Here is a 26,458-nt window from a genome sequence, read left to right on the forward strand (position 1 = left end):
CTGTGAAATTGACTAACAATGAGACCGAGTTTGAGGCCATGATTGCAGGTCTCGAATTGGCTAAAAGCTTGTGGCCGAAGTGATCGAAGCTAAATACGATTCCCTCTTTGTAGTGAGTCGAGTCAATGGGACGTTCAAAGTGAAAAAGGAATGAATGCGAAGATACCTGGATTAACTACAGGTCAGTTCAAGGAGTGGACCCTGCAACATATACCCCGGGATCAAAATAGTAAAGCCGATGCTCTAGCCAACTTGGGGTCGTCCATTGATGACGATGAGTTTAACTCGGAAACGGTCGTACAACTCATGAAATCGGTAGTAGAAGAAGGCCACGCCGAGATAAACTCAACAAGCTTAACCTGAAACTAGAGAAACAAGTATATAAATTACCTGAAGAGCGGCAAGCTACCCTCGGATCTTAAGAAATCAAGAGATCTGCGCACGAAGGCGGCCAGGTTCAGCCTGCCTGAAGATAACACCCTATTCAGAAGAACATTCGATGGCCCATTCACTATATGTCTGGGGCCGGGAGACACCTAATACGTTTTGAGGGTAGTTCACGAAGGCTCTTGTGAAAACCACTCAGGGGCCGAATCATTGTTTCGTAAATAATCAGAGCTGGCTATTACTGGATCGATATGGAGAAAGATGCTAAGGAGTTCGTACGGAGATGCAACGGCTGTTAGAGACACGCACCGATGATCCATCAGCCCGGAGAGCTGCTGCATTCGGTCTTGTCACCTTGTCCATTCATGAAACAGGGAATGAACATCGTTGGTCCCCTGCCACGGGCACCCGGTAAGGCTCAATTTATATTATTTATGACTGACCATTTTTCTAAATGGGTTGAAGCTCAGGCATTTGAGAAAGTCAGGTAGAAGGAAGTTATTTATTATATTTGGGACCACATAATATGTCGGTTCATTGCCGTCCGAGATAGTATGTGACAACGGGAAGCAGTTCATCGGCAGTAAGGTGAGAAAATTTTTTGAGGACCATAGGATCAAAAGGAGCCTATTGATACCCTATCACCTTAGTGGGAACGGGCAGGCAAAGTCTACAAACAAGACCATACTCCAAAACCTTAAAAAAAGGTGACCGACGCTAAAGGAAAATAGAAGAAAATTTTGTCCGAAGTACTGTAGGCACACCGTATGATCTCAAAAAATAGTACCGGGGTCGTCCCATTCTCGTTGGCCTACGACACCGAAGCGCTAATACTGGTTGAGGTAGAAGAACTGAGTTTCAGATTTTGATATACGACTGAAGAGTCAAATAGTGAGGCCATGAGCACGAGACTGGAACTATTGGACTAGAGGCGTAAGGCCGCCTTCATCCGATTAGTCGCCCAAAAATAACGGATCGAAAGATATTACAACCAGAGAGCCAACCTACGATACATAAATATCATAGACTTGGTGTTAAGAAAGGTGACACTAAACACCCGGAACCCGAATGAAGGGAAGTTGGAACCGAATTAGGAAGTTCCAAATCGAATTATCGAGATTACCGGTAAAGGTTCATGTAAACTCGAAGCAGGGAACAATGAACAACTACCAAACAACTGAAATGTGACCCACTTAAAATGATACTACTTCTGAGGTAGGACCCCATCCATTCTTTTCTTTACATATGTTGTGAATTGGACTAACACTTGCAGGCAACAACCAAAGAATGATGTAGTTGTTAGGCCTGAAAGCACACGTTGCACTCATTTTCCCTTGAATCGATTTTGTCCCAAATTGGTTTTTCGGCAAGGTTTTTAACAAGGCAACAATGGATTGTGCTAACTTAGAATTATAGACCAGTTATGAACCGGAATCGATGGTCGCATCAAGAGTATCCGAGCCCTCTAGATGATCGACCTCGAATACTGGGGGCCATCACCCTCAGGTAATGATTCTAGGAAGGAAGGAAACTTTGTGATTAAACAGCCTGGGCTCGGTGATAGGATTTATTGTAAGGGCCAAACGGTCAAGTGAACCATGCCCGCATAGACCACCTAAGCCATAACACGAAGCTTGTACATACTTACAATCTTGTATATTGCACACATGAATGAAAAATAAGTTTCTACCTTGCAGACATATATTTTGCCCCTTAAGACTATTACATTTTTTCCTTAAGGATATCGAGCCCAAGGGACGCCTCTATTCGGATCTAAGATATCACCCTCACTCGGGGATTGTCATCCAAGGCAAACTCGGATGGCTCGGGATATCAAAGCCCGGAGGCATAGAAGCCTATTAGGCAGTGCCTAAACTTAAAAGGCTATGACCACCCCACTCGGGGAATGTCGTCCAAGGCAAGTTCGGACGGCTCGAGTATCCAAGCCTAGAGGTACAAAGCCTATTAGGCAGTACCTGGACTTAAAAGGCTACGACCACCCTAGACATGTCTCGAAGACATCCGAAGCCCGTAATCAAAATATAAAGGCCTTCAAAAATTCCAAACCTGTTCAAAGGCTACCCTCGACAAAACTATAATCTTAAAACATCTAAACAAGAAATTTGGGGAGAGCTTCCGGTCATACCGAGCCCCCCACAAGATCCAAATAAAATTTACATTGTGAAAGAGCTTCTTCAAACCTCCGAACAAGACCTTAATTCTACGTTTTATTCCATGCTAAGGCATTTGAAAACTTTGCAAACATGAAAGGGAAGCCAAAAGAAATGAAATCAAAAATTGTCAAAGGGAAAAGAAAAGCCTTATATACATTGCAATAAAAGTCTTTTACAAAGGCCAATGATAACGACCTCAACAAAATGAACAAAATACAAAAACAAAGAAAAATCCCTAAGGCACCTAAGCCTCATCTTCACCAGAACTCGCCCAGTCACTGGAGCCATCGGGGTCTTCTCCATCATCGGGTTCATCAGAGCGTTCCTCACCCTCGGGGCCAGCCATCTTATTGACCTCGGCCTCGAGCCTTTTTCGCATCTTCGATCTCGGCCGACAGGTCGAAACCCCGGGCATGGACTTCCTCAAGAATCTCCCTTAGGGACAGCCACTTCACGTACTCGACAGTAACTTTCAGGCGGTCTTGGGCTGCCTCAACATTAGCCCTGTACTGGGCCACCATCTCTGCAGTATCGACCCTGGTTATTTTCCGACGCTGACTTCGCTATTTCAAGCTCCTTGCCGAGGGCATCCCGTTCAGCAATGGTCGAGCCCAGTTGAGACTAGAGGTCTTCGATTCATTGAGCCCGTGCTTAGGCCTTTTCTCTCGCCACTCGGAGTTGGACCTCCACTGATGCCAGCTCTTCCCGGGCAGTCTCCTTCTCCGAATCCAATCGGTCCATTTTTTCTTACCACCCTTCGGCCATGGCCTTGACCTCGTCTATCTCAGCTCGGAGTTGGTCGACCTTTTCAACCTTCTGCTGGACCTACAGGATTTGGCCGTTAGTCGCCATGTCTAACTCATCATCACTAACTTCAAAAATCTTTACCTGTTCCACCAGGTCGGCATGCTCCTTTTGAGCCGCATCCAACTCAGTCCGACGACTCTTTGCTTCTTCTTCACGTTGCTCGCTGAGAAGCTTGTACACGTTGCTCGCTGAGAACCTCAGCCCGGTACCGGAGGAAAACTTTCGTGATAAAGTACCGAAGCCTTCAAAAATATAAAGGAAAAAAGAAAAGGCACGAGAGATATCAAAAATTAAACCCGAAGATGAAAGAGTGTAATGACACCTTACCCGGTTCAGCACCTACTGTGCTTCGTCAAACAAGCACGGCGTATCCACCTCATTCATTTTTGCCTGGTCTTCTTCGATCACCAGGCACCGGAGGTAGCTAGCTACTCCAACGGGGGCGGAAAGAACTCGGGCATCCTTCGGGACGGTGATAATTATTGACCTCTTTCGGCCGGGATCCATGCTCGGGGGGAGGGGAACCAATTGATTAATTTTGGGCTACATTTCACCCCGCCGACCACCAAATATGGGTCTTTCCTCGGCACCTACAAATCACCCAACCCGGAGAAGTCTTCCACGATGGTTGAGTCCACACCTTCAAAAAAGGAACGGAGGGGATCGTCCATACCATGAGCCCCTTCGTTGGACCGCTCCTTTGTCGTTCGAGCCTCTTCGAGCATATACTCGGTATAAAAATGCGACCCTGAAATATCTATCACTCTGGTGTCTCCTTCAGGGCATGGCCGGCATTCCGGGAAGTCTCGGCTCCGGTCTCCTCATAGACTTCCCTAATCTATGGTAGGTCGGCCTCATGAATCTCTCGTTCAACAACCACCCACTCTTCGGGAGAGATTGGTCTACCAACCATGAGGATATCATCCTCATCGGGCTTATCCCTGAGCCGATAAAGAAAGCTTGAGTCGGGTGCTGGAGAACCAGAACTCTCCTTTGGATTGCAGACCATTATTCTCCTTGGTTTCTTCTTCTCCGAGCTCGGGGAACTCAGAGCCTTTCTTTTCTTATTTTCCCCTGCAGCAACCCCGAGCTGTTCTGAGGCAGAGGGATCAACGGACAAGTCATCATCCCCTACTGAAGGCCTAAGCTCAATGGTCTTAGGCAAGCCTGCGAAAAGAATAGAAAGGAAATGAGAATGTTATGCTAAAAGGGGAGCCTAATGTTACTTATCGGGGAAAGAGATTTTACTGTGAGAACGAGTCTCCCAACGGACCTTCGAGAGCTTGCCTCATGAGCGCTCAGAATAAGGCATCTGCGAGCAAATGCCCTCGATCCATTTCTTGAGCCGAGGAATGACGTTTGGGACTCGAGCAAATGGTGCATCGCAGCAAATACCAATGAGAAAAAGGGAGATAAAACATAAAATCGACATTTAAAAGAAATCTATGTTGACATGATACATTCCACTTCTCGGGGAATGTCCTGAACTCGGTAGGTATCAAGTCTGCGGTCTTCACCCGGACAAAGAGTCCCTGCCAGCCCCGATCTCGGTCCTCATCGATGCTTGAAAATAGGGCTTTGTTGGCCCGGTGTATGAGCTTTATCAGTCCCCCTGGAAGATTCAGGGACTGTACAGGCAGAGTAGATGATCGATGGTGAACAATCAAGAGTCGATTTTGTTCATAAAGAATCGAAAGAGGATTACAATCCTCCACAACGATGGGTGGATCTGATCGAGGCATATTTCATATCTCCTACAGAAGTCCAGAATAATCGTGGTCCACCGGGCCCAGTGTGAAGGGGTAAGTGTAAACGCTTAGATACCCCTCCACATGGGTAGTAATGTCATCATCGGGCCCGGGGATTACTATGTCGTTATCCGCCCAGCCACAGTCCTTACGAACCGTAGTAAGGACGACCTCGGTGATTGAGCAAATGTACATAGGCACCGCCTCGCATCGGCCTTGCACCGATGAGGGCTTTTCGACCTTAAAGTCGTCCGCGACCGAACCCCCCTGGGACGAATATTTTCAAGGGAGGCTCGACTGCCAGTTCATCGATAGCCACGCCCGGAGCGGACCTCTCAAGGTCAACCATATCGGGAGCGGTGTCCTCGACTTCAGTGGTTGGCTGTGACGAAGAAGTAACAACCTTTTGGGGAACATTGTTAGAAGTCTTCGCCATTATTTTCTAGAAAAGAGTTAGGAGAAATGAAAAGGAAGATTGGGAGATGAAGGGTAAAAGCTTGCCGAGAAAATCAAACGCGCTAGTTTGGGTAAAAGATTAATGAAAACTTGTGATTTGTTGAAAACTCTTGAAGAACGAAGGTAAAAATGTTAGGGTATGAAGAAAGACAGTAATATCCTGAAGGTACGAAGGTAGAAGCTTGGTCAAATGTAAAACATGAACGAAGGAGAGGAGTATTTATAAAGGCTTTGCACCGTTTCGTGTTCAGGGACGGTCTACCGAGGGCCAACACGCGTTTTAGGTCATTATGACGCGACTGACGGACGTTTCAATTTATTTGTCATTTCTGTCACGGCGTATTGAAGAAGGAATCGATGTTCTCGTCGTTTCTGTAAACTCACTCTCCGAGAAACGAGAGGACTATCTGTATATGGGTGAAACCGAGTCCGTGTGATGCCTCGGTTTCCGATGAAGTGAATGAAGCAAGAAATGTAAAGGCAAGGGATCGAAATCGAGGCGAGAAACCCCTTGGTCCGGGGTCCGGGCAGAACACCCGCCCTCGTAAGTATCGGGGCCATGAACCCCAAAAGACCGTGATATTCGCGACCGGCCGGATATCACGGCGTGGATCTCGGCACATATCGACAGAGAACCGATGATTCGTTAAATGGAAGATTTTTACCTTTTATGGAATTATACTTTGGGTAAAACTCCCCTACTATATAAAGAATGTCTAATTATTCATTAAGGACACTGCAACATGCATATCAAGAAAATATACTCTTATTTTTTCTGTTATTCAAAGTTCTTATTCTTGTTCATCAGTGCTTCGTTATTGTGAGTCCGGGATCGAGGGCAAGCATCTCATTAAGGCTGTTATTGAATCCGGAATCACCCCCTTAAGTGGTTTGACAATCCATTATGTCCTTTATCTGTTTAATCGAACACAATTTATCGTTTGTATTGAATTAATCCACATATCCTTAAAATCACGTACAAATTTAATTGTTATCCGTTTTCTAGGAAAACAATACTCATTTTAGAAAATTACAAAGGTATTAATTGTTTGATTTCATCAATGCTACTTAAAGACGACATACAATTATTACTTACTCATTTAGAGAAGAGTTAAATAAAGATACTCTAATCAAATGTTCCTTATGATTCATATTATTAGATAATTTTTTTAAAAATGGATATTCCATCTATTGCACTTTAATTATGTGTCTCTATTATTAATTTGAAGAGTCAAACAAGGCTTTCTTTGATTATAAGTTTTTGCAAATACTTTTTAGATATTTTAAATTGTGAGCTACTTTGACTCATAATACTGTTATGTAATTTATAAATATGTAAATTTTATTTTAAAAATTTTAAAAATTCTATATAAAGTTGGTTAGTTTGATCCTCATATTCTAAAAAGATTCACCTAAACTAGAATGGAGAAGTATGTCAAAAAGTTAAACGACCAAGAAACAATACAGAGGGAATAGTATTCAACTCTACGATAATGACTTCGATCTCATCTTATTCTGAAAATTTGAGGACTTGATTATTACTCCGCTTTTTTATGTCCATTTGTCAAAGCTTTTAAGACTCGGCGAATAGACGCCTAACATTTAATTGATTGCTTGGATTTGTTTTTTTCTCCCTTTTACTTTCAACCCCACGGGTGGGTGTCTAAATCAAAAACAAGTTGAGGTATTCTACTTTTTCAAGTCAAAAAAGTTTTAGGTAAGCTAGATGTAATTAAGACTTTATTACCCTATATAATCGGTTTTAATTTCTTTTAATCTTTTGTAAATTTTCTTTGAATGTCTTAGACCCCTTGAGGAATAGCTACTCACAAGAGAGCTCTACGTAAGCTAAATTTAACTTATCTATTAGGAAATTTGGGGCAGCACAACTTGTTTTTTGTACTACGCACACCCGAAGTGCCAATGACCTATTCAAGAGCAAGAATGAGATAAACTTGAGCAAAGATGATTAAGTAATAAACTGATCGTTTTGTTTATGTTTTAGTTCTTGTTTTTTCCTAAGAACAAGAATTAATGACTAGCTTTACTTATTTTCCCAAATTGCTCCGTAAAGGAAGTCAAAAATAACATGCTACGTAATTAGTTGTTCATCTGTTACTCAAGTAGTTAGTATTGCTTACAAGACAAGAAGTGTTGGCGAATTGAAGACTATATATGGATAGGCTACATACTCTGAGTAGGGTAATGAAGAAATGAGGTGGCCCAATGACTAAATTTCCATTTTGCGGAGATAAGAGTTTTGAATTAATTGGCTAGTTTGACTAGCATTTATTAATTTACAAACAATTAAATGATTACTGTTTGCATAAAAACCCCAGAGTGCTAGATTTGTTGACAAGAACTGAAGGGAAGGTGGTGATACGTCCCTCAGAGCAGAATATTTTGGTTTTCTATTTTCTAAACGAGATGCATCTGAAGGAAGAGTACAACCATTTTTCTTATAGGAATTATGAATAAGTGACTTATATTTAAATGACAAAGACATAGTTTTTGGCACAAATCAGCGAACTAAGCCTCAATTCAAATTTGTCAGTGTAAACTTACTTTAGGTTGAAAAAATAATACTAAACAACTTATATAGTAATACTTTCACCACTTGGACTCTTATTTTAGATCTATAGAACTTTCTTTTTCTGTGGTACAAAGGTGTTTGTTTGTAGTCCGATATGCGAAGCCCACTAACTCGATTGATTTTGGATTTTCAACTTCTACTTGTGAATTTTTCTCGATTTCGTAGAGCCGCTAAAGGTGAAAAATACCCTTACTAAGAAATTCTTTATCTGCAAAGCTCGGACACGAGACTATTGATTAAATGTAGAGGAATTCCTATCATTCACCACATTCCTTGGTGGTATGTTTACTTGTAGTTCTTATAAAGGGAAAAACGATGAAACAAAAGAAAAAAAGTGTGTGTACGTAATTTGTAAATGAAAGGTGGGCTTTTCAAAGTATAAACCTGTTCGAGCCCAAGATGACTGTCTTCCAAGTTTGTAGAAATAACATCGTGTAGCCACTTTTAAAAAGGCTGTTATTTAGGAATTAGCCATTGCATCCTGAATGTTTTTTTGATTCAATTTTTCAGGACAAAAATGTCCTAAATTGCTGAAAATGACTATGTGCGCACTTGCCCCTCAAATTTAGGTATAGGCCTGGAACTAAGGCTAGCCTAACACTAGAAAGCGAGAGAAAAATGTGGACTATCAATGCGGTATTAGCAAAACCACAACGATGAACGAAGAAGTTTCTAAGCTCTGGCAGAGGACTAATAGACATATATACGGGTGAAAATCATTTTCCACCTTTAACTTTGTAATCAAGAACATGAATTTAATACTGTAGAGGCAAAATTTCTATGGTCGATCTGAGAAAAGATGCCGACCGGCAACCGCTCTTGTTTGTCACTTGTTGAAACTATATTTTGGACACATACACTTATGTTTCACGGCCGTTAATAAATCGATGCTCAAATGCAAAATCCTATAATTTTCGTATATAGCCTATCTGCATCTCCCGGATAAGATCGCTCTATCCTTAATCAGAGGTCTCGGGTCGAGCCCTGCACATGAAAAAATTCTCGGGAGAAAGCACTCTCCTTTTTAATGGGCCATAGATAGCGTGAATTCAGATTAATGGTACCAAAAAAAGTTCTAAAATAAGTTATCGTAGTTAGTTAAGTAGAAACAGAAAAATGAATCCTATTTTTGAAATGTATGAAAATCTTAACCCATAAAGAATCAGCCTTGATGTAATATTTTTGTATTGGCTTTCGTTTGATCTAGAACATACATCACCAATAGTTTGCTGATCCAAAACATCGAGAATAGATGAAGAATAAATCAAAAATAAATTGATCCATTTGATGGTTAAAGTGGACAGCATTATGATTTTAAAAATAAATATTGATATCATATATTTCTAAGGCAGAAGAAGACAAAATAGAGAATCTTATAAATCAAGTCCTAATTCTGCAAATCTTGTCTTTTTTATTTAAAGCCTAAAAAATGTTAAAAATTTCATTAAACTATTTCAACATTTTCTTTAATTCTCATATTCAAGTAATCATATATCCTTCAAGTTGTCTTATTTATCTTCGGTATAGTCCAATTAGCTTAAGCCCTTCACATCCTATATATATCTACACTTCTACACTCACTTCTCCAACACATAGCAAAAAACTCACTTCTTTTTAGTTTCTCCCATCCTTAGCGGAAGAAGAAAAAAAGAAAAGGAAGCCATGATTTCTTACCTATTAGCTCTGCTATTCCTTCCTCTATCTCTCACTTTCATCTTCTTCCTCCGTAAACGCGATTCGAATAGCAAGAAACTTCCGCCAGGAACATCTGGATGGCCATTGTTAGGAGAAAATATGGAGTTTGCCTTATTAGGTCCTGAGAAATTCATCAAAAATAGAATGGAAAAGTACTCACCTCAAGTGTTCCAAACATCAATAATGGGAGAGAAAATGGCTGTGTTTTGTGGTGCACAAGGGAATAAGTTCTTATTCTCAAGTGAGAACAAACTTCTCACCTCCTGGTGGCCACAATCTATGAAAAAGGCATTGCTTTTCCCTGAATTTGCTGAGAGTTCATTGAAAGAAGTATCCGCTTTACAACGCGGTTTTCTCCACGATATTCTCAAGCCTGAGGCACTAAAACAATACATTCCAGTTATGGATTCAATGGCCCGAGAACATGTAGATGAAAATTGGATTCCTAATAATGGAGTAGTCAAGGTTTTTCCATTGTCAAAAAAGTACACATTTGATTTGGCGTGTCGATTGTTCATGAATTTGGTAAATCCTGAGGAAATAAAAAGGTTGGCTGATCCTTTCACTCTTGTTACAAATGGAATATTTTCTATGCCTATTGATTTGCCCGGAACAGCTTATAATCGCGCTATCAAAGGCGGGAAAATGGTTAGGGATGAACTCATGAGGATCATTACACAGAGGAGAAAGGAATTACAAATGGAGAATAAAGAGATAATAGCAGGAGGCAGAGACTTGTTGTCAAAAATGTTGCTTGTTACTGATGAAAATGGACGGTTTATGAGTGAAATGGAGATCTCCAACAATATAATAGGAATGCTAGTGGCAAGCTTTGAGACTACTAGTAGTGCAGTCACTAGTGTTTTGAAGTACCTCGCTGAACTTCCCCACGTCTATGATCAAGTTTACAAAGGTAAATTAAACATGCTTGGAAAATGAAAATCTAAATGTTATATACTTAATTCATAAATAGGTAAAGTACTTAAATAGGTTGACAAATCTAACAACTTGTTTGACCAAACTTCTCCTGGGTAATTTTTTTCCCAAAGTTGTAGTGTTTGACCAAGCTTTTAGAAGGAAAAGTGTTTTTGAGCAGAAGAAAACAGTTTTAGATAAGCAGAAAAAATATTTTTGAGAAAAATATACTTAAAAGCATATTTTAAAAGTTTGGCCAAACATTAAATATTGCTACTTAGAAATGCTTTTCAAAAGTACTTATGAGAAAAATGACTTCTCAAAATAAGCTGATGTTAGAAGCTTGGCCATACAGGCTATGCGTCAAATATATTCACATGACAATTGTTGTTTGATGACAGAACAAATGGCAATTGCAAAGTTGAAAGGAGAAGATGAGTTGCTAACATGGGAGGACATTGAGAAGATGAAGTATTCTTGGAATGTAGCTCGTGAATCACTAAGGCTAACTCCACCAGCTCAAGGAGCTTTTAGAGAAACAATCACTGATTGTACATATGCAGGTTTTACAATTCCAAAAGGGTGGAAGGTACAAAATTAAATATATCATTTTGTTACTAGCTTTATGTGGTATGTAAGAAATTGACATATTTTTATTCTATATACAGACATTTTGGTCAGTGCACTCTACACATAAGAATCCGAAATACTTCTCTGATCCTGAAAAGTTTGATCCAACGAGGTTCGAGGGAAGTGGACCTGCACCCTACACGTTTATACCCTTCGGGGGAGGACCTCGGATGTGCCCTGGAAAAGAGTATGCTCGACTGGAAATACTAGTGTTGATGCACAATGTGGTTAAAAGGTTTAAACTTGAAAAGGTTATTCCTGATGAGGAGATTGTGTTCCATGCTTCTCCTGTGCCAAAGCATGGCCTTCCTGTTCGCCTTCTGCCTCACGGAAATTAACTGAATTTCATCAATCTCAGAAAGTGAATTATGTTCTTGTTTTAATTAGTTTGAGCAAAATTAAGATCTGAATAATTACAATAGTTGTATGACAATAAGTTGCATTCAAATTATGGGGATAAGCTTATATTTTGTTACCAATTTATATCAAGATAGCGTGAGTGAAATATCATTATGAGAATTCCTAGTGAATTTAGCGGGGCTCCAACGCGGATATCATGTGAGAAACCAAAAAGAAAAGAAAATACCAGTATTGTTGATTAGTTGAGAAACATCGCCTCGAAACACGCAAAAGATAGAAAGAATACATACTAGCTAGGGGCGTATCTAGGGGAGGTTCCATGGGGCACGTGAACCCATGCTCCCCGCCCTAAATCATATATAGTAATGTTATATTTTTTTCAAAAAATATTTAAATATATGTGTGTGCACCCATGCTCAAAGTATTATATGATTGATGGTTATTGAGTGTACCTCTCTAGGTGAGGTTGTGAGTTCAAATCTTATGTCAAACTTGTTGTTTTTTCCTATTTTTTTCTAGAAGTAGACGCCCATGGGAGATGGACGTGTCTGGTGTTATTTTTTGCATATTAATTAAGAACTTTTTCTTTTTATTTCTTTTTTTGTTTGGTTAATTCTTTCAAAATTTTCACAAATTGAAATTCCTATTTTTCTTTTGTCGCTGTAAAATCTTATATGATTAAGCAAAATGTGTATATTAAAACTAGTAGCAGTATATGATGTAGCATATAGTCAATAAGTTCAACTGATCTCAATATTTTCATGAAAAATAGATATAGATGTAAGAAGATTGCTATTTAAAAAAATAAAAAATTGAACTTATAATTACAAAAATGCAATGGGTACGCAATCGTAAGAACTAAAGGTTGAACCCGTAAAATTTATATTCTGGATACACCTCTTTTTAATAGTGCACCATCCTGCCAAAATATTGGATCCGCCTCTAATACTAGCTACATATTGTTTAAGCAGCCCGTTTAACTCTGCATCAACAATTGATTGATTATTACTTTGCCCCTTCTTCCCCGTTATTTTAAGTGACATTGTTTGACCAACTTAAAGTTTAAGAAAAAATAAATACATTTGAATCTTGAAACATATATTATAACACTTTTGACAATTATGAATTTAAACATAGCATAATATTTGTTTGACTATAAAATTTATCATCAAATAAAAAAAAGATTAAATTAAAATATTTGTAAATTTTAAAAAAAGATTAGTACTATAACAGTGTCTTTTAAATGGAGCATTTTTTGATCCACCTCTAAAATGCTCCACCTCTTACTGCAAATGGACGAAAATACGTAAAAACTAACGGCGTCCAGCTAAGGAGCACACGATGAAGCTCTCGTCGCTTCTTTCTGTAGTTAAGAGTGGTTTCACTCCCACCGCCCAACACTTGAACCATTTCCTCCTCTTCCTTTCTCGCTCCAAAAAATTCAAACTCATCATTCACTTAGTCAAATCAAATCAATTCAACGCTGACTCCAAGACCCGGATAATCTTCATACAAGCACTTGCCGAAGAGAACAGATTCGAAGAGGCACTTAAGCACTTGAAATCGAATAGTGCTACCCAGGTGTACAAAGATAAACGCCTATTTGATTCTTTAATTCAGGGCCTCTCTCAAACAAACCCCGGAAAGGCGCTTTCTTTACTGCAGGATTGCTCAGGGAAAGATGGTATTTTGCTCTCTTCTTACACTTTTTGTTCATTGATTCACTCTTTCTGCACTCGGGGAAGGATTGATGAAGCAATTCAAGTGTTAGAGTTAATGGCCCATGAGAAAATTAAATACCCATTTGATAATTTTGTGTGCAGTTTTGTGATTCATGGTTTCTTGAGTGTTGGAAAGGCTGAGCTCGCTGTTGAGTTCTTTGAAAATGCTGTGAATTCAGGTTGTTTAAAGCCCAATGTTATTACTTACACAACACTTGTGAGTGCTTATTGTAGGTTAGGTAGAATTGAGGAGGTTTCTAATTTGGGAATGTATGGATTAGAATTAGATGTTGTGTTTTACAGTAATTGGATGTATGGGTATTTTAGGGAAGGAGCAATTGAAGAGGCACTAAAAAGATATAATGAGATGGTGTGTACTAGGAGAATTGAGTTGGATACAATAGGCTATACAATACTTATTGATGGGTTCTCAAAGGAGGGACATGTGGAGAAAGCAGTTGGGTTCCTATACAGGATGAAAAAACATGGTCTTCAACCTAATTTGGTTACTCTAACAGCACTTGTATTAGGATTCTGCAAGAAGGGGAAAGTGCTTGATGCGTTTGCAGTGTTTAAGATGGTTGAGGATTTGCAGATTGAAGCAGATGAGTTTGTGTATGCAGTATTGATTGATGGTGTGTGCAGGATGGGTGACGTTGAGCGTGCGTTCAAATTGCTCGGTGAAGTGGAGAAGAAAGGCATAAAACCTAGTGTTGTCACATATAATACCATTATCAATGGATTGTGCAAAGCTGGGAGGATGAATGAGGCCTATGATGTGTCTAAGGGAATCCTCGGAGATGTTATCACGTATAGTACATTGTTACATGGTTATATTCAAGAAGAAAATGTCATGGGAATGCTAGAAACAAAAAAGAGAGTTGAAGCAGCTGATGTTTTTCTGGATGTTACTATGTGCAACTTGCTTATAAAAGCCCTATTTATGATGGGATTGTTTGAGGATGCTCTTGCCATATATAAGAAATTATCAGATATGGGCATCACTTCCAATTCTGTTACTTACGGTGCCATGATTGACGGTTACTTGAAAGTAGGAATGATAGATGAGGCACTTGAAATATTTGATGAATTTCGGAAGACATCTATACCTTCAGCTGCATGTTACAATTGCACCATTCAAGGGCTCTGTAGGAATGGCATGGCGGACATAGCAATTGAAGTATTCGTTGAACTAATTGATCGAGGTTTGCCTTCAAGTACAAGGATCTATATGACATTGATAAAAAAGATCTTTGAAGTTAAGGGTGCTCAGGGAGTTTTAGATTTGTTTCAGAGATTGGAAAGAGTTAAGCATGAAAATTTTGGTTCAATGTGTGAAGATGCTCTTTCTTTCCTGTGCAACAAAGGATTATTACAGGCTGCAGTCAATCTGCTAATTGTGATCCAAAGTAATGGTTTTGTTCTAAGCAAGAAATCCTACCATCTTTTAATGAAATCTCTTCTGTATGGTGGCCAAACCTTTTTGACTGGACTTCTTTTGACAACATTCCTAAAAAAGTATGGGATTTTTGAGCACAGGGCAAAGAAGATGCTTGTGTACTTCCTTTGCATTAAAAATGTAGAAACTGCACTTCGGTTTCTTACTATAGTGAAAGGCGACACATCTGAGGTGACCTTTTCTGCTGTAGTTTTGCGGACACTGACAAGAGGTGGACGATATCTGGATGCGTATAACCTTGTTATGGGAGCGAGAGATAAACTACCTCTCATGGATGTCGTTGACTACTCAATTGTTATTGACGGCCTTTGCAAAGGAGGAAATATTGACAGGGCATTAGATCTCTGTAATTTTGCCAAGAATAAGGGAATTTCTTTCAATATTGTAACCTATAACTCAGTTATCAATGGGTTGTGTCGTCAAGGGTGCATGGTTGAGGCTTTTCGGTTATTTGATTCTTTAGAAAGGAATGATATAGTTCCTTCAGAAATCACGTATAGTATACTCATTGATGCTTTGTCAAAAGAAGGTCTTTTAGCCGATGCTAGGAGGTTGTTTGAGGAAATGTTCCTGAAGAATCTTAGACCGAGTAATCGTATATACAATTCATTAATCGATGGATGCAGCAAGTTAGGTCAAATCCAGGAAACTTTGAAGCTTCTCCTTGATTTACAAGCTAAAGGCCTCACACCAGATGAATTCACTGTCAGTGCAGTACTTAACAGCTATTGTCAGAAGGGTGACATGGAGGAAGCTCTTGGGTTCTTTTCTGAGTTCAAAATGAAAGGCATACTACCTGATTTCTTGGGTTTCATGTACTTGGTGAGAGGCTTATGTGATAAAGGAAGGATGGAAGAATCCCGATGCATTTTGAGAGAGATGCTTCAATCAAAATCTGTCATTGATCTTCTTGGCAGAGTTGAAATCCAAATCGAGACAGAGTCTATTAGAAGTTTTCTTTCTCTATTGTGTGAGCGAGGAAGCATACAAGAGGCAGTTACTATTCTGAATGAAGTGGTATCCATGTTTTTCCCTGCTAGAAGGGGGTGTGGAGCTTGGAATTTATTAGGAAAAATCGAAGAGCCTTATAATGGGGGAGAGATGGATATAGACTCAAGATCACGTCAGAGTTGGATGCCTGAGAAGGCATCAAACAACCGTCATGACCAAGACACTCAAATAGCCCAGTTGCTCGACTTCAATTCTTACTATTCCTGTATTGCTTTATTGTGTTCAAAAGGGGAGTGTGATAAGGCTAATGAAGTGGCTAAAGTTATTACTGGTTTCACATAGAACATGATTGTCTTTTCAACAATATTAGCTAGCTTCTTTGTCAATGGTTTGAGAACAAAGAACCATACAAGAGCTATCTTAGGTATGTCTTTTGGTTGTCGAGATATCTAAGTGTGTCATTCATGTTTTATGTGACTCTTCAACTTGGCAAACCCATATATCTATTTCTAACAAACAATTCAAAATGATATTTTTATCTTTGTAGGTCATAATTTTTTTTTTAAAACTTTGTAGTGGTAGTTTATTCTATTGTTATTCCGAGTCTTTGCTTTAGAAGAATAAGTTAATCAATTTTATATTTTTAGCGTATTAAATGCTATTTTAATTTCTATTACTTCTAATTACATAAGTTCTTCCCTAAGTTACATTTTTAAATTCTAATGCAAGTATTTGAATTATGAACCAACTCTGAGTTAATATCCTATGCAGGAGGAAAACGAATTAAAGTAAGTAAAAGTAAGTTGGAAGCTTTTGTGAACCTCTGGATTCCTCCTTTACACCAAGAAGAGCAAATTTCAGAGGCTAAACCTATGTGCTTAAAAACTTTGCACGATGGACTTAGTAGCATTCTTTCTGAAGCAGAAGCTCAGGGGAATTTGGACATTCTTGCAAAGTCCATTTGAGACTTGGTGGCATTTTTATCTGCATTTTTGCAGACTACATGAAAGAGAAAATGTCTCATTGTCACTCCTCGTGTTATTGCGGAGGTTACTTTTTACTTCTTCATTCTAGTCAATCTATGTATTTCCAAAAATCGTTTATTTTCATTCTGACCGTACCCATGTGTACTGAGTTCAATAAGTATCTGGATTTTCAGGTCGCAAGCTCCATCACGGGAATGCTGTAACAAGGAATGCTGGATTTCTGATTGTTATTCCGGAAATGGATGGAATTTGCAATTTAGAAGTCATTTTGATGATTGGGAGATTGAAGATGTTAACCTTTTGCCTCAAAAGTTGAGTTCAGTGGTCATAATAGAAGAAAGGGAGGACTCAGTACAGTGGACAGCCAGTAGAGATGAGAAGTTCTCTGTTATATCCTGTTATAAAATGTTGCAAGTTCAAGGAGACATAGTAGATGAACAATGGCCAGCTAAAATAATCTGGAAGATCAAAGTGGGTTTGCGATGCATGGTACTTTTCTTGTACTGTCATGTTCTTATGTCCTTTTTTATTTCTTGATTTATTTTAGCAATTTGTAACTATCCTGCTGCATACAATCACCTAATCGACTATGCAATAGCCAAGGAAAGATCATTAGTATTACAGGCGACAAGCCTCAAATCATATTAGTAGTAACATACATTTAGAATGCAACAGGCATTATTGTTTCACTTGCTGCTATTTCATGTTTTTGTTTCCGCATGAACTTAACATTTGAAAGAAGCTATTTTCTTCTGCATTATAACTCCAACCTTGTAATTATGGCCAATATTTTGGCTAGTGGAGTCCATCTCATATAAGCATAAGCCTATTTGCAAAGTAGTCTTTGTTGGCAATATTCTTTGGGACCCAAAAATATTGCATTGTGTAGTGGATATCATTTGCACAAGTTGTATCTTTTCTTTTACAACTAAGAGGCCAATGCTTTTTTGCCTATAAAAGGAAAGGCCATTGGTTCATTTTAAACACACCAACAAGACTTGTGTCTTTATTTCTTGTTTCTTCCTCTCCTCCTTTATTAAGAGTGTTTTGTATGAGAGTTAAGTATTGTGAAGCACTTGTGTGATCCCTTTCTTTGGAGTGATCTTGTGAGGTTATTCTCTTAGGGTATTTGGGATTAATTAGAGTATTTACTCTAATTTTGTACTCTTATTGGTATAGTGAAATTGCTCCTCTCCGCTTGTGGATGTAGGTTATACTGACCGAATCACATTAAATTGGTGTCTTCTTTATCTACATTAATTGTCGTTATTATCAACTTGCATTGTCTTTGTTACTGTCATTGTAACATTGTTTGGCTAAATTCCGCACTACCCGAGTTCCCGATCCTAACAAACCTATATACTTGCAGCATCTCTGATTGAGTAGTAGAATATTAATCTCTTTGCTGTGGTTAGAAGAGCTCCTCATGAATTCAAAATCGCTTGCTTATAGGTCAGTTTCTTGATTCAGATTTGCTTTTTTTTTTTCTTAATAGAATTTTTTAGCATTTTAAGCAAAAGAAGGTTTGCACGTCTGCGTAAGCCATGAGGCTGGGGAGGCTTTCAGACTATTGCATCACCGTATTGATGATTGGCAGTAGATTGAGTGCTTTTGTCTGTTTACTGAAATAAAGACGACTTACTTCTATGTTGAGTTCTATCTTTCGTTTTTTGCTAGCTTAGGGGAGTTATTGTTCGTAATGATTATACAATCTGAGTAAGAGAGAATAGATGGGTATTTAGTGCTGAATAAGAGAGAATAGATGGGTATTTAGTGCTGAATAAGAGAGAATAGATGGGTATTCGAATTTGATGCACGAAAACACACTGTTTAACACAGCAGATTTCCAAATGCTCAAAATGTACAAAGTGGGTATTCGATACACTGAGATTTGGATACCATTTAACTGATCTTATGCCGCTCTTAAAATATGGCTGTGCGGAAACATCAAGATTTGTTCAATGAAATAGATAAACTGCAAGATGGATATAATGACTAATAAGAGAAAGAAAATCTTTGGAAAACATCTTGTACCGTAAAGGCAACAATGGTTTTCTTTCTGTTTTTCACAGGCTCTCTGGGAATAACAATGTAGCAAATTCTTGAGGGCAAGGAGCATAGCATCTAAATTACCGGCTGTGCAGAAGATGTAATTACTAATTTTAGCTATGGTAACAAATGCAGATAAATAACCTGTCAACTTTAGAATTGCAGTATGTATGTTATCATTCAAAAAAAAAAAACTTTGAAATTGCAGGATGAACAGCTTTCTTCCCTTCTGATAGGAATCCTATCCCTTCTATGCTGGTTTTGGCAACAGAGAAACAGATAAGATCAGCTACCTCAAGGTTGGAATAACCTAAAGGAAATATCTTCACCGTCAACCCAAAGGTACGTTGTCAACTGTCATTGTCAACTGCGAAGGAACTTTGCATATAACTTTGTTAAAGAAAGTTTCTGATGATATTTTTATAATCTACAGGGTCAAACTGTCGTAAATTGCTACATAGATACAAAATCATATACCTCTCTTCGTAGTATTGTCGATGGCACATTTCCAGCCATTTCCTCATGTGAGCAGGTTTTATTTTTCCATTTTTTTGTATTGGATGGATGATTTTTGGCTATTTAGCACGTGATAGAGTAAGCTAGAGGTTTGTGATTTCTTGTGCTTCATTTTTTTTCCATCTGCAATGAGATACAGGGTGTAATTAGATTTCTTGAAGTGGAGTATAAGAGTCACTTAAACCACTTAAACCATCATGTTCACTTTAACAACTAACCATTTTTGTCTATTTTGTCATCAATGTTTCCTCTATTTAGAGACTTAAACTCCCTCTACATGATACCTAGAACATTGTCACACGAGTGAACAGTTAGCTACTCAGAATTAAGAAGCTTTGTTTTTGTTATAAAAATTGCTGGCTTGATGTCCTTGATTTGATTCATGAAGAAGAGGTGGGAAATTCTATTAATATCAAGGACCCCGTGATCCTGATTCAGTATTAGCATCAAGGTTAGCGATATCGTTTTCCAAGGGAAATTTTTTAGAACCATTCAGTTGCCCCCCTCTGCCTTCAGTGTTGTTGCTGTAGTGTTTCTTTTTTTTTGTTGTGGGGGGGGGGGGGGGGGTTGTGATTATTATCATTATCGAACTTGGGATTGAGGCATAATTGTTGTTGTGTTATCATTATCCCAACTTTTTTGGGTAGCAGCCACTTTTTAAGAGTGTCCCTTCTGCTACACTCTCTACGGGGACAAGGCTGGATAAAATACTGTTTAAATACTTAAATCAATTATAAGTCCAAGATGTATGGAGCAACAGGATATATGATTACTTCTTTATTTCACATGGTACAAATCTTTTGCATGAGAATGAAATGCAATTACATTTATAATGCAAAATTTCATATTATCTCTATTTAATAACACAAAATATGTTGGGCACTTATTCACAATCGGATGATTTAATTATGCGGATGATGCTGCAATGTGACTTTGAACCACATGGACTCCGTCACTCCATGTGTACCAACCAAAGGCAAACTCATTTCTCCTTTCAACACTTTGTGCTCTAACTGTTATATTGAAGCTAAGTTTCTCTCCCAACTTGCTGAAGCGTAAAGTTTTCGGAATGATGTCAACAACATATCCAGGAGGTGATCTCATAGCTAAAATGTAAGTAGAATTGTCTTTTCCAACATTTGTAACAACTCTTCTGACGGTCCTGGATCCTTTGATGTTAGCTATTGCAAGTGATGGATAGTTAAGGTTACTTGCTTCTGGTACTTCCTCAGGACAATTGAACGAGGAATCTAGGCTTATGTTTTGACTACAAAGATAGAGAAGATAATCCTCATACGTTGCATCATAAATGAGTCCAGGATCTACTGCTCTTGATGGTCGGAAATGGCCTGCTCCGTATTCAAAGGGGTTTGCATCATTACCAGTGGCATTTGTTATTGGTCTACCAACCACATTATTGATTGTTGCTGCAGTATGAGGAAAACAAATGTCTGAGAAATTCTTTAGAAAAAAATAACAAGGACAATTCTTTACGAGAAGCTGAGTAAAGCATTACATGTTGTCATTAGAGCTGATCTGATTGCAGCACTGCTCCAATCTGGATGAATGGATTTTAAGAGTGCAATTACAGCTGAAACATGTGGGCAAGACATGGATGTCCCAGACTGCATGTTATACTTAACAACTCGACGATCCTCTGGCAATTTCAAGGGGGAGGATGCTTCACTCCATGCGGCTAGTATGTTTAATCCAGGAGCAGTTATATCTGGCTGCAATTAATGTAAAAGTATTGTTCAGAAAGAGTTTACTTGCCTTCTATACACTGTCGGTGTAAAAACGTTTTAGTGGAAATTGTTCGTAAAAGGTTACTAGTAGTCTGGAAAATAAGGCAGGTTGTTTGCTAAAATACTCCTTTTTTAGTGCTGATATATATTACCTTGAGAATGTTAGGATCTACTATATTTGGTCCTTTGGAAGTGAAAGGAGCCATGACTGATGCTGGCTTGGTACCAATCAATGTTTGCCCTGGGAGAAGTGTTGCCATTGGATTTTTTTCAGTCTGTATATATGTTCGGATTGTATTTAGGCCATATGAAAAAGCAACTGTTGTGGAATCCAAAAAAGGGGTGACTTGTATTTCATTAAATGGAGTTCCTAAAATAGCTGCGACACCTCCAGCTCTTTTCACCTCCATTGATGCCTGCATACTACTGCCCCTGCAGAGGACAACTTTTCCTCAGTGAAATGGAGAAGAAAGGCATAAAACCTAGTGTTGTTACATATAATACCATTATCAATGGATTGTGCAAAGCCGGGAAGGATGAATGAGGCCGATGATGTGTCTAAGGGAATCCTCGGAGATGTTATCACGTATAGTACATTGTTACATGGTTATATTCAAGAAGAAAATGTCATGGGAATGCTTGAGACAAAAAAAAGAGTTGAAGCAGCTGATGTTTTTCTCGATGTTACTATGTGCAACTTGCTTATAAAAGCCTTATTTATGAAGACATCTATACCTTCAGCTGCATGTTACAATTGCACCATTCAAGGGCTCTGTAGGAATGGCCTGGCGGACATAGCAATTGAAGTATTCGTTGAACTAATTGATCGAGGTTTGCCTTTTATTACAAGGATCTATATGACATTGATAAAAAGGATCTTTGAAGTTAAGGGTGCTCAGGGAATTTTAGATTTGTTTCAGAGATTGGAAAGAGTTGAGCATGAAAGATTTGGTTCAATGTGTGAATATGCTGTTTCTTTCCTGTGCAACAAAGCATTATTAGAGGGGAGTCTATTATTCAATAAAGTCTCTTTTACACGCATATCAAGATAATCTTTTACAAGCATATCAAGATAATATACATCTATTTTTCTCTATCTCTAAAAGTTGTTCAAAGTTTTTATTTGGTTCAAAAGTTCTACGTAAGTGTTGGTTCGGAACTGAAGGCGAGCTTTTTGGTAAGCCTTTAACCGAGCCCGGACTCACTATCGTCACTGATTTGGCAGTTTATTTTATTTTTCTTATTTGGTTATCTAACATCATAAATTATTTGAATTGAATTAAATCATTTATCTTTAAAATCACGTATAAATTCAATTGTTATTTATTTTTAAAGGTAAACAAATAGGTATTTGATGTTTAAATATAATACTAAATTTATCGCCACACAGTAAAAATAATCCAAACACGACAAGCCAATATAATGAGGATAGGTGTTAGACTGTGCATTTGCACGTAACAGGCACAAAGGAATCTCCCGATTTATTCTGCCACGTTGCTACTGTGGTTGCTTTCGTGTGTAAATTACTTGTCTCATCAGTGTTTATTTCTCGGATAATATTTGCCACCAATTATCTACTAGGCTACGAGCTGTGCCCACCGTTCCTCACGCCCAAAGGCAAAGAGAAAAAGAAATACACACACAAAGCTAAGTAAAATAGGTACTTAACGTAACGTAAATATAAAAGAAAACGACCTCCGATAATGAGACTCATTCGAGTCATTTCTCTAGACAATTATTATTCCACTTTGCATGTTGTGGTTCATATATTTGTAGTGTGTACTGCTTTACTTAAACAATTTTATAAAATATTTATCATTTTAGAATTTTTTTTAAAAAATTCGACTGTACCACACAAAGAAAACATTTTGTTATAAATAAAAATAATTTAATCAAATTAATGATAAATAAGTTTTTAATAGATATGCCAAAACGTTAAACGATGAATAACAAGTATAGAGGGATGGTAGTATTCAGTATGCGATAATGACTATTTGTCAAAGCTTTTAAGACTCGGCGAATAGACGCCTAATACTAAATTGATTGCTTGGTTTTATTTTCTCCCTTTTACTTTAAACCCCCACGAGTGGGTGTCTAAATCAAGATCTAGTTGAGGTATTATATTTTTCAAAAGTCAAAATGTAACGACCCGATCGATCGTTTTGAGCTCTAGCGCGTCGTTCGGCGGCTTGAGTCCTCGAGTCGCTCAATTTCATGTATTATGACTTGTACCTATGGTCGGAATCGAATTTCGGGAAATTCAGAGTTGATTCGGATGGAAAATTTTAATTTTGGAAGCTTTAAGTTGGATGAATTGACTAAGGTTTGACTTTTGAGCAAACGATCTCTGAATCGGGATTTAAAGGTTCCAATAGGTTCATATGATGATTTCGGACTTGGGCGTATGTTCGGATTGAGTATCGGGTGATCAGGAAGCATTTCGACACTTATTATGGAAGGTTGGCATTTTGAAGGGTTAAGAATTTCATAAGTTGGGTTTGAAGTGGATTTTTATGTTATCGATGTCCGTTTGGGGTTCCGAGCCTTGGAATAGGTTTGTGTCGTGATTTGTGGCATGTACGTAAAGTTTGGCGACATTCCGGAATGTTTTGATATGATTCGGATGCGTTCGTCGAAGTTTGGAAGTTTGAAAGTTTAAAGAAGGATTATGATCGTCGATTCGTAGTTTTGATGTTGTTTGGTGCGATTTGAGACCTCGAGCAGGTTCGTTTCATATTTTGGGATGTGTTGGTATGTTTGGATAGGGTCCCGAGGGCCTCGGGTTTGAAACAGATTGAAATTTGTATTCGAGAAAATGCTGAAGACTGGTAAAGTCTAGTGTCATCTCACCTGCGGGTGGTTTGGTCGCAGGTGCGGACATGCATGTGCGAGGGAGGTCGTCGCAGAAGCGGAGAAGGCCAGCCAGAGGAAGGGCCGAAGGTGCGGAGCTTTGGTTGGCATCTGCGCAAGCGCAGAAGCGAAACGTTGGGCGCAAAAGCGGAAGAGGCTCGCACATGCTGTCACAACCCAAACTCCCTCTGTATAACGTCGTGACGACACCTAGTCTCTACGACTAGGTAAGCCTAACAAATTGCGGAAAATAACAAAACGAAAGTAAAACTTGGCAACTAACAACAATGGATAACTGAATAACTAGTAACAATGTCGCTCGGCATGTATACTAACCAATACTATATAAATACAATGTATTTCCAAAACCCGAAATATCGTAAGCCACAAGCTACAGAAGGAAACTAGTATCTCTATACACCAGAGTCTAATGAAAGAAGTACGGAAGGCAAATGATGTAGGAGAGAATAAAGGGGAACTCCGAGGTCTGCGGATGCGGCAGATATACCTTGAAGTCTCCACGTGCGGTCCAACTCACTGTATCTAGTCTGGTGGGAAGAACCTGGATCTGCACAAAAGATGTGCAGAGTGTAGTATGAGTACGCCACAACGGTACCCAGTAAGTGCCAAGCCTAACCTTGGTAGAGTAGTGACGAGTTTAGGTCAGGCCCACTGGTATATAATAAATAAAGCAGGAGAATATAACAGTATAATAAGAGACTAGAATTTAACAAAACGAAAACATAGCGAAATAACAATGCAACACACAGGGATAAATAGCAGGGGATCTCCCGAGATACCGTCTCGTAGTCCCAGAATAAATATGCAAGGAGAACTCCCGAGGTACCGCCTCGTAGTCTCAAAAGTATATATACAAGGAGAACTCCCAAGGTACTGCCTCGTAGTCTCAAAAGTAAATGTGCAAGGAGAGCTCCCGAGGTACCGCCTCGTAGTCTCAAAAGTAAATCTGCAGGGAGAACTCCCGAGGAACCGCCTCATAGTCTCAAAAGTAAATGTGCAGGGAGAACTCCTGAGGAACCGCCTCGTAGTCTCAAAAGTAAATGTGCAGGGAGAACTCTCGTGGAACTACCTCGTAGTCTCAAAAGTAAATCTGCAGAGAGAACTCCCGAGGAACTGCCTCGTAGTCTCAAAAGTAAACACATAGCTCAACCGATAAATACCACAGTTAACAACAAGAATCTACAGTTAAGACTGATAAAGAATAAGAAAAAGCAGGAAATCAACTAGGCATGCTGCACAGAGTTCAAATAAGCATTTAAAGCACGTAGACATGCAATATTAGACTAAACAGGATAACTACACATATTGGTATAACTCAATTAAGAATGAGAACAGGTTACTACTCAGAACAAATCGGGTTTTACAACAAATAGCTTGTGAATGCACTCGTCACCTCACGTACACGACACTCACATATGACGACAGTACCAAATCCTAGGGGGATTTTCCCCCACAAGGTTAGGCAAGCCACTTACCTCGAACCAAGCTTAATCAATCAGTAAGAATGCCCTCCTCGATTATCCGACTTCGAATGGCCCAAATCTAGCCAAAAACAATTACATATCATAAATACAACTATAATAGACTAATCTAATTAATGAAACCAGAACTTTAAAATTTTTTTTGAAATCCGTCCTAAAAGGTCGACCTGGGCCCACGTCTCGGAATCGGGCAAAAATCACAAAATCTGAAAGCCCATTCACTCACGAGTCCAACCATACCAAATTTATTAAAATCCGACCATAAATGACCACTCAAAACCCAAAATCAAACTCTTCAAATCCCTAGCCTCAAACTCCAAAATTCCACCTTAAATACACACTAACTAGGTGGAAAAATAAATGGGGAAGCAAGATTAGTTTTCAAAAGAAGCACAAGGGACTTACCTCACGAAATCCCTCAAAAATGCTCTCAAGAAATCGTCAACCCGAGCTCAAAAATGAAGAAAATGGCCAAAAATCTCGAAGCCTCACTTAAAAAGGTTCTGCCCAGGCATTTCCACATCTACGGACCAGCGATCGCACCTGCGATGCCGCACATGCAAAATTTCCATCGCAGGTGCGAAAATGACTTAAGGAGCCTGGGTCTGCATCTGCGAGCAAGGGGCCGCACCTGCGCACCCGCTCCTATAGATATCTTCCTCTTCTGCGATCCTCACGCTCCAAGCCCCGTTCGCTTCTGCGCTCCATCTTCCACAGCTGCGGCTCCGCTTCTGCAGGCCAATCTCGCACCTGCTCCCACAGACCAAGCTTGACCAAACCGAATCTGCGTTCCTCCTTCCGCACGTGTGAGTCCGCACCTGCGGTCTCCCTACCGCAGGTGCAAAAACACCAGAAATAAGGAAACTTCAGCAATTTGCATAAGTCCAAATTCAATCTGTTAAGCATCCGAAACA

The 26,458-nt window shown here is 39.1% G+C and overlaps 3 protein-coding genes across 5 annotated transcripts; 2 read left to right on the forward strand and 1 right to left on the reverse strand.

The window, feature by feature from the left end:
- Nucleotides 1-9,766: 9,766 nt before the first annotated feature.
- Nucleotides 9,767-11,992, forward strand: LOC107832734 (beta-amyrin 6-beta-monooxygenase-like). The gene is made up of 3 exons (XM_016660605.2): nt 9,767-10,773; nt 11,177-11,364; nt 11,444-11,992. Exons 1-3 carry the CDS (start codon nt 9,828-9,830, stop codon nt 11,741-11,743), a joined length of 1,434 nt encoding a protein of 477 aa, XP_016516091.1. The 5' UTR covers nt 9,767-9,827; the 3' UTR covers nt 11,744-11,992.
- Nucleotides 11,993-13,034: 1,042 nt separating this feature from the next.
- LOC107832733 (pentatricopeptide repeat-containing protein At5g57250, mitochondrial) lies at nt 13,035-19,689 on the forward strand. 3 transcript variants are annotated; one of them, XM_016660601.2, is made up of 7 exons: nt 13,035-16,320; nt 16,668-16,945; nt 17,056-17,371; nt 18,252-18,334; nt 18,955-19,053; nt 19,140-19,273; nt 19,365-19,689. In XM_016660601.2, the coding sequence occupies exon 1, from the start codon at nt 13,107-13,109 to the stop codon at nt 16,236-16,238; it is 3,132 nt and encodes a 1,043-aa protein (XP_016516087.1). In that variant the 5' UTR covers nt 13,035-13,106; the 3' UTR covers nt 16,239-16,320; nt 16,668-16,945; nt 17,056-17,371; nt 18,252-18,334; nt 18,955-19,053; nt 19,140-19,273; nt 19,365-19,689. The 3 variants fall into 3 exon arrangements, with proteins under 3 accessions (XP_016516087.1, XP_016516088.1, XP_016516089.1); XM_016660602.2 differs by having other exon boundaries at nt 18,955-19,031; XM_016660603.2 differs by lacking the exon at nt 18,252-18,334.
- Nucleotides 19,690-20,220: 531 nt separating this feature from the next.
- On the reverse strand, nt 20,221-21,218 carry LOC142171634 (subtilisin-like protease SBT5.6). The gene is made up of 2 exons (XM_075235033.1): nt 20,964-21,218; nt 20,221-20,874 (listed from the first exon to the last, which is right to left on the reverse strand). The coding sequence occupies exons 1-2, from the start codon at nt 21,076-21,078 to the stop codon at nt 20,354-20,356; spliced, it is 636 nt and encodes a 211-aa protein (XP_075091134.1). The 5' UTR covers nt 21,079-21,218; the 3' UTR covers nt 20,221-20,353.
- Nucleotides 21,219-26,458: the final 5,240 nt, after the last annotated feature.

The sequence above is a fragment of the Nicotiana tabacum genome, chromosome 17, assembly GCF_000715075.1.
Source record: "Nicotiana tabacum cultivar K326 chromosome 17, ASM71507v2, whole genome shotgun sequence".
Classification (NCBI taxonomy): Eukaryota; Viridiplantae; Streptophyta; class Magnoliopsida; order Solanales; family Solanaceae; genus Nicotiana; species Nicotiana tabacum.